The 8,594-nt window shown below is 47.5% G+C and overlaps 1 protein-coding gene across 5 annotated transcripts in view; it reads right to left on the bottom strand.

Annotated features, from left to right (window-relative positions):
* Positions 1-1,406: 1,406 nt before the first annotated feature.
* PIK3R5 (phosphoinositide-3-kinase regulatory subunit 5) overlaps positions 1,407-8,594 on the bottom strand; it is a 96,219-nt gene continuing 89,031 nt past the window's right edge. For 3 of the 5 annotated variants that reach the window (XM_073310444.1, XM_073310446.1, XM_073310445.1), the window contains exons 18-19: positions 7,393-7,505; positions 3,947-5,872 (exon numbers count right to left, since the gene is read on the bottom strand). In XM_073310444.1, coding sequence (XP_073166545.1) covers positions 5,725-5,872; positions 7,393-7,505 — 261 coding nt within the window. In that variant the 3' untranslated portion in view covers positions 3,947-5,724. Of the gene's footprint in view, positions 2,040-3,946; positions 5,873-7,392; positions 7,506-8,594 lie in introns of those variants that run through there. The other 2 variants (XM_073310451.2, XM_073310450.1) reach the window with 2 other exon arrangements.

Raw genomic sequence — 8,594 nt, 5'->3', positions numbered from 1 at the left:
GCACATTAAACACCACACGCATTATCCAGCAGTATATGCAGCACCAGAACCTGGCAAAGCAAAACCGGGCGAGTAGGCGACGTCAGCACGGTGACGAGAGTGATGAGGACATGGACACAGACTTCTCTCAAAGCACGGGCCCTGGCAATGTGGGCATCATGGTGCTAATGGGGCAGGGTCATGTGGTGGAACGCTGATTCTGGGCTTGGGAAACAAGCACAGACTGGTGGGACCGTATAGTGTTGTGGGTCTGGGATGATTCCCAGTGGCTGTGAAACTTTTGCATGCATAAGGGCACTTTCATGGAACTTTGTGACTTGCTTTCCCCTGCCCTGAGGTGCAAGAATACCAAGATGAGAGCAGCCCTCACAGTTGAGAAGCGAGTGGCAATAGCCCTGTGGAAGCTTGCAATGCCAGACAGCTACCGGTCAGTCGGGAATCAATTTGGAGTGGGCAAATCTACTGAGGGGGCTGCTGTGATGCAAGTAGCCAACGCAATCAAAGATCTGCTGATATCAAGGGTAGTGACCCTGGGAAATGTGCAGGTCATAGTGGATGGCTTTGCTGCAATGGGATTCCCTAACTGTGGTGGGGCCATAGACAGAACCCATATCCCTATCTTGGCACCGGAGCACCAAGCCGGAGAGTACATAAACCGCAAGGGGTACTTTTCAATAGTGCTGCAAGCTCTGGTGGATCACAAGGGACGTTTCACCAACATCAAACGTGGGATGGCCGGGAAAGGTACATGACGCTTGCATCTTCAGGAACTCTGGTCTGTTTCAAAAGCTGCAGGAAGGGACTTTATTCCCAGACCAGAAAATAACTGTTGGGGATGTTGAAATGCCTATATGTATCCTTGGGGACCCAGCCTACCCCTTAATGCCATGGCTCATGAAGCCGTACACAGGCAGCCTGGACAGTAGTCAGGAGCTGTTCAATTACAGGCTGAGCAAGTGCAGAATGGTGGTAGAATGTGCATTTGGACATTTAAAAGCATGCTGACGCAGTTTACTGACTCGGTTAGATCTCAGCGAAACCAATATTCCCACTGTTATTACTGCTTTCTGTGCGCTCCACAATATCTGTGAGAGTAAGGGGGAGACGTTTATGGCAGGGTGGGAGGTTGAGGCAAATCACCTGGCTGCTGGTTACACACAGCCAGACACCAGGGCGGTTAGAAGAGCACAGGAGGGCGCAGTACGCATCAGAGAAGCTTTGAAAACCAGTTTCATAACTGGACAGGCTACAGTGTGAAAGTTCTGTTTGTTTCTCCTTGATGAAACCCCCCGCCCCTTGGTTCACTCTACTTCCCTGTAAGCTAACCACCCTCTCCTCCTCCCTTCGATCACCACTGTCAGAGTCAATAAAGTCATTGTTGCTTCACATTCATGCATTCTTTATTAATTCATCACACAAATAGGGGGATGACTACCAAGGTAGCCCAGGAGCGGTGGTGGAGGAGAGAAGCACCAGGAGGGGTGGTGGAGGAGGGAAGGACAAGGCCACACAGCACTTTAAAAGTTTAAAACTTTAAATCTTATTGAATGCCAACCTTCTGTTGCTTGGGCAATCCTCTGGGGTGGAGTGGCTGGGTGGCCGGAGGCCCCCCCACCGCGTTCTTGGGCGTCTGGGTGGAGGCGGCTTTGGAACTTGGGGAGGAGGGTGGTTGGTTACACAGGGGCTGTAGCAGCAGTCTGTGCTCCTGCTGCCTTTCCTGCAGCTCTACCATATGCTGGAGCATATTAGTTTGATCCTCCAGCAGCCTCAGCATTGACTCCTGCCTCCTCTCATCACGCTGCCGCCATCTTTCAGCTTCAGCCCGCCACCTCTCCTCCCGGTCATTTTGTGCTTTCCTGCACTCTGACATTGTCTGCCTCCACGCATTCGTCTGTGCTCTGTCAGTGTGGGAGGACAGTAAGATTTTAGAGAGAACATTTCATCAGAGAACATTTCATCGCGAGTGCGTTTTTTCTGCCTTCTAATCTTCACTAGCCTCTGGGAAGGAGAAGATCCTGTGATCCTTGAAACACATGCAGCTGGTGAAGAAAAAAAAAGGGACAGTGGTATTTAAAAAGACACATTTTATAGAACAATAGGTACACTCTTTCACGGTAAACCTTGCTGTTAACATTACATACATAGCACATGTGCTTTCGTTCCAAGGTTGCATTTTGCCTCCCCCCACCGCGTAGCTAGCACCTCCCCCCTCCCTGTGGCTAACAGCGGGGAACATTTCTGTTCAGCTACAGGCAAACAGCCCAGCAGGAACGGGCATCTCTGAATGTCTCCTTAAGAAAAACACCTTATTTCAACCAGGTGACCATGAATGATATCACTCTCCTGAGGATAACACAGAGAGATAAAGAATGGATGTTGTTTGAACGCCAGCAAACATACACTGCAATGCTTTGTTCGACAATGATTCCCGAGTACGTGCTACTGGCCTGGAGTGGTAAAGTGTCCTACCATGGTGGACGGAATAAGGCTGCCCTCCCCAGAAACCTTTTGTAGACCAAGACTTAGAGGATCAGAATTAGTCCAGGCTGACAAATAGCAGGTATTTTCCCTGGAAAGTTATAAATGAAACAAGAATTTTTCATTTTGTTTTTTTTTAAAAAAAAGGTGAACAAAAGTGTTCCATTTTGGTTTGGATTTAAAAAAAAAAAATGTTGTTTCTTTTTTCCTCATCTTTCCTTTCTCTCCCTTAAAAAGGGAGAAAGATGGGGAAGTGTTTTTAAAATAAACTGAAAAAAATTCAATTCATTTTTAAAAATTTTTTAAAAAAGTGGAAGTATTTGTTTCCTTCAAAAGCCATTTTAATTAAAAATTGCTAAAATTTTCAACCAGCTCTGATCAGAATTAAAATAGTGCTCAGCAGCTAATTCCTAAAAGATTGTTTATATATAAAGCTGTCACCTTCTCTTTGCTCAAGCTATTCACAAGGAGATTGCATTTTTTCCGAGCTTATTCACTGGAATTTGTCAGTTCCTTCAGACATTTCAGCTAAACATCTTGTTTTCTTGAATATCCCCAGAAAGGGAACACAAAAGGGCATGGGTACACTTGAAACAACTAGTTAAAATTATTTTTTAAAGACTCATTTAATATTGGGGGGAGGCTATTTCCTTTTTGGTGGGTTTTTTGTGGGGCGGCGGGAGCGCGAGTATGGGCTAGAAAAGCACAGGCCAGAATGCAACATTTGCTAGGTGAAAAGAAAAGATATCCTAGAGACATAGGAGTTGTCCTAATCTTACCAGAAGGTTATTAAAGCCTCTTACTCTATGTAAGTATTTTTTTCTGTAAGGGGTAACACCTCCTCTTGCTTGGATGTATCACATTGCAACCTGGTGTAATTTTATGTGTGGTCATAGGAGCAGCACGACTTACAGCCCTGGAAAAAAATATCCCTTATTTATCTTGAAAACAAGAACAGTGCAAGAGTGGCTGCAGTGTATCACTGTGTATGTATACACATACACTGTGCTCTCTTGTGGAGACTTTACTTTTGTTCTTTTTCCTCTATCCGATGGAAAGCTATTTTAGACTGACTGTATACAGTCACTCTTTTTATGGAAAAGCATATGTAACTCAAATTAACACAAGTTTCAGAGTAGCAGCCGTGTTAGTCTGTATCCGCAAAAAGAAAAGGAAGACTTGTGGCACCTTAGAGACTAACCAATTTATTTGAGCATAAGCTTTCCTTTTCTTTTTTCAAATTAACGCAGTGTGAGTCTTCACTTCCCTCTAGTGGCTGGACTATATATGTTTATGAGCCTATCACTGTCCTTGAGGTAATATGTCCAGGACTTCAGCTCAAGCTGTAGAGGTTAATTCTTTTTAGATCCGGGAGCCATGGGGGTTCAACCCCTGCAAACGACCCAGCTACAGCCATCACTGCATTTGAAAGGATACAGCTCCAATGCCTCACATCATTCCCCTTTCGTGGTCAGGAATTGCTTGGCACTCACCACATTTTATTGATTACACAAACTCTGCACTCACACTGCTCTTGAAATAAATCAATATTTAATATTTTACAGCTTTCTTAAAAGTTCTTTGAACAATATTTTACAAATTATCATAGACACACAAACTTGCTGAGGTCCAACATATATACAGTTCATCCTGAAATGAGTTTCTATCATTTAAAAAAAAGCATTGCAGGCCCAAAATCCTTAATGGGGTTATACATTCCTAGAGTTTTGCGCTTGTTTTTCTTTATCACAGGGCAATTCTGCTCTCCAATATTTTTGTGTGGCCAGCGAAAGCATCAGTGTTTACAATGTTAACAGGGCGAGATCTACTTAGCCAAGATCACAGATTACACTGTTGTGACAGGATAAGGTGCAGCGATCCCCTCCTGGCCTGGCAAAAGGGCATTTTAGCTGGTGGCTGAGCCCACCCGGGCGTTCGGAACCGCCTGCACCCATGTAAGGCAGTAGAGGTATGCGGGCTTTGGCGTGTTAGTAACAGGGCAGTAAGCCAACCAACACTAATAAATAGCCTTGTGGTGAAGAGTAGCAAACAAGGCTGTTCCAACTCCCATTGCTTCTGTGGTCACATTGCACGCACAGCTATTGCACCTTCCTGGCACCATGCACCTAGAGCCTTTTAACAAGAAAGAAGGGAGTTAACTGTCTCCTGCTGGAGAGAGGGGTTCTCCCAGGGGGCTCGAAGTCCTATAACCGCTGTGTCACTAGTGTTTTTGGCTCCAGGGCCTTCTGCAGCAAAACTGTTCTCTCTGGTACTTTTAAACTTAGCCTGGCTCAATACCATGGCCTCCCTAGTACTCACCTCCCCTGCTCCCAGAACTGTGAGTGCAATGCCATTGGCACCATACATTCACCTCTCCAGGGTGTTTCTTTCTCACCCAGCATTCAGTGCAGGTAAGCTGGCCATGGGAGCATTAACTGAACAGGGGAGCTTGTGCTTTCAGAGACTTAGCAGAACGCAGAGGTTGATCGCTCTGGTGACCTAGCTTTACAGTGACTGTAACACGGTGCATAGATCAATGTATGCCCAGAAATCGCTTATTGCACTAGATCACTGGCACCCAAGTCATGGTCTGCAAGCCGCCTTCAGCTCCTCCTTGCCCTAAATGCAGCCCTCATCTTTGTGCCTGTAGGACAAATAAGTCCCCAAATAATTCAGAGTAAACTTGTCCCCTGACCCCAAAGAATTTGTAACATTAACAGAGATCTTCAAATTTGCTTTGGGCAAAGCATCATCAGGACATTGTCTGGAGGTTAGTTTAAAACTCTCCAGCTGTTTAAGGTGACTCATCATCTTTTTGTGTCCCCAAAACCGCCTATCGCAGCCTTTCCAGTATCTACACTGGTTGCAAGTTCACTCCAAGTACAGCTGATCAGGAAAGTGGCACTCCCCTCCTTGCCCCACCCCGCTGCAGCGCCATCTGGAGATGACAAGGAACCCACTTCCCTCCCAGAGGGCATGAACTGCGACAGCTACCAGAGCTTTGAAGTGACCCCTCCATTTCTCAAGGGCATGCCAAACACAGGCCAGGGGTAGCTCATCCATTGTGCTAATGCTTCACGTTGCAAGACAGTTGGGAGCAGGAAACTCTAGTTCCCTGACCCAAGGGAGTGCAATAAATTTCCTCTTCCAGGGGCAGCTTTTGCAACTATCAGGATCGGCTGGAGGCATGTCTGGTCTGAGGCGGCATGGGGCCTGGGACATTATGCCCTGGCCTTGCTGGTTCTTCTATGGCAGTGCTCCGCTGAAGGTGGCAATGGGCAAGCACAGAAGAGAACAAAACTCAGGCTGGTCTTGGGGGAGGTGATCCAAAGAGGATGTCCTCAGTGTGCAGGGTTCACCGTCCCTGGGTTTGTAGCATGCGGAGACCTCGCACCTGCAGATAAAATGAGCAATGGAAATCACAGGGCTGGGACAGGCTTGGAGTGCAGTAAGAACGCACGCCATGGAATTCAAGTTACAGGGACCACATGCACCCTCAGAGGGGGGCCTGATTTGCTGAAGTGCTGAGCACCTGACCAACCAACCCCTTTAAGATTGCTCAGACTGGGGACCCAGAAGTGGAGCATCCAAAATCAACAGAAGTGGAGCATCCAAAATCAATCTGAAAACGTACACCCTAAAAAAAAATACAAGACAAAACTTTTGCATTTCCTGAATTTAAGTGTGGAACACTTTCTTTTGCATTCTCTGTATCAAAGTTTTAAATGATCTCCTTTGGATCCTGCAGCAATAAAAGGATTAAGAGAAGAGCAGGGGCATAAGTAGCTGAGGAAGAGTTCTGAGTAGCTCAAAAGCTTGTCTCTCTCAGCAACAGAAATTGGTGCAGTAAAAGCTATTACCTCAGCCACCTTGTCTCTCTAATATCCTGGGACTGACAGTTACAACACTGCTTACAGTCCATTTAAATGTTCATAGATTCCAAGTCCAGAAGGGACCATTCAATCATCTATGCTGACCTCCTGCCTAACACAGGCCAGAGAATTTCACCCAGTTACCCCTGTATTGAGCCCAAGTGAAAATGCAGTGCTCTGTGTCATGTCTGATCTCATCCCTGGTAATACAGCTTGGTCCTCTCTGAAGAGGAGAAATACCCCACTGGAGATGATACCCTAGGCTATACTCATGGACAGACAGTCATTTGTCTTTTCCCCTTCCCCCCACAACCTCCCCACTGAAAGGCATATGGACTATCTGGGATGAGCGTCCCAATACCAGGGCAGAATCCTTGCAAGGTTTGGAAGCCGTCTGCTCTGTTTCTATGCTCAGCACAGTCACTAGTCACAGTATTTATTGTGCCTTGAATTCCCCTGGTTGACTGATTAGTCCTGCTGGAAGATCTCTTTCTGCTTGGAGATCCTTGACTGCATTGTACCCCTAGGTGGGTGACTGAATGTTAGGAACTGGAGATCTTATTTCAAACCTTCAACCTCTCGGTAAAAGTTCAGCCTCCCAGTGGTTCCAGCCTGGAGCAGAATTGGAGAGGGGCAGCATAAGGACTGAGACCTGTTGGTAACAGCAGGGCACCTTGGTGCTGAATCCATCTTGGGACAGAGGACTGAGGTTCCGCTCCTGCTTGGCTGTATTAGTTGTACCCACATCTGCACATGGCTGTTGTGTGATCTGAATGGCATCATGGCTCCTGCCTGCATGACCTGCAGCGTTGCTATGCAGTGCAGAGCCCCATTTAGGCCATCTAGCCCCTTGAATGCATGTTTACTGGAGCACTGGCCACAAACAGTCCACACGGGTTCAGAAGCCTAAGCAGCACATTTGGGTCTAGGGGGCTAGTCCCCTCAGGGCTCACATGACTCAATGGGGGTGCCTTACCTACAGCACTTGTCCCCAGAGGAATGCTGGACACAGCCGCAGAGAGACATGCTGGACATTTCCTACCTTGTGACGCTCTGCAGGATTTTCTGTTCATCCTGATCCAGGCACACGGCGAAGGAACAGTTGACTCCAATGATCTGGACCTTGTCTGCTTTTATCTGGGACACGCTGATCTGCTGCGAGAGACAGAGAGAAACACCATGAGTCAGGCTCAGAACATTCTCCAGCCAGCACAGCTTGGCTTTGTGGCACGTGCAGCCAGGGGCCAGGATCCCATTCACTATACGCTGCGCCTTTTAGGGTGTGTCTACACCTAAAGCTTGCCTAGGTGTACTTGGGCTAGTTCTCCTCGAGCTAGCAGTGTAGCCACGGTAGCTCAGGCAGCAGTGAGCAGTGTCACGGGCTTGCTGTGCCAAATACAAACCTGCCTGAAACCAGTAGGTATGCACTCGGGGTGGCTAGCCCATGCCACTGCTCACTGTGGACCCTGCTACCCTAGCTGACCCACGATGAGAGCTAACCCGAGTATGTCTGTGCGAGCTGGGACTCTCAGCACCATCTCCAAATGTAGACATAACCTTAGTGTCAGGGCTTGGCCTGAAGAGGGGCCGGGCTATGAGGCAATTCAAGAGGGAGGATTTCACGGGGTAAGAGACTCGCCCTGAACGTTCACATATGCAGGGAGACATTTGTCGTCCTTACTCTAAAATAACAAGCTAGACTGGGTGTCCATGTTGGTGTAACAGTGTGCGTCCAGTCCACTGAGGATACAGGTCTGTTAAGCTGACTGCTGGGGGACGTTGTCCTTTAGCTCAAGTGGTAGCAGCTCATTCACTTAGCTCTAGAGCCCGCAGTTACGAGCAAGGGCCTCATCTGGGATTTAAACTGCTGTCCTCACATGCTAACACAGAGGAACCTACCCTGCCTTGGAACATGCTCTGAAAGCAAGATTTATACATCTATCTATTTATACAGCTGGATTTGGGTGCTAGAGGCACAGAGGGCTCAGAGTCTCCCATCTGGGCTGTTAAAGTAACAGATTGGTTTTAAAATACAGTGGCCAAGATTTTCAGAGAGGGGGCCCCACAATAAGGCACCTGCATACGTGAGCTATTCTCAAATGTGCTGAATACTCGCTAGCTTCCATGGACTTCAACAGGAGCTGTGAGGTGCTCAGGCCACATCTGCCAGAGGCAGCACCAAATCCCAGTCCTCCAACACACGGCTGCTCACAGATGAAGTCGTCAGCCATCACACAGAGCAGT

The sequence above is a fragment of the Lepidochelys kempii genome, chromosome 14, assembly GCF_965140285.1.
Source record: "Lepidochelys kempii isolate rLepKem1 chromosome 14, rLepKem1.hap1, whole genome shotgun sequence".
NCBI classification, from domain to species: Eukaryota; Metazoa; Chordata; order Testudines; family Cheloniidae; genus Lepidochelys; species Lepidochelys kempii.
The sequence above is the reverse complement of the archived record's forward strand: the minus strand, read 5'-3'. Positions and strand labels throughout refer to the sequence as shown.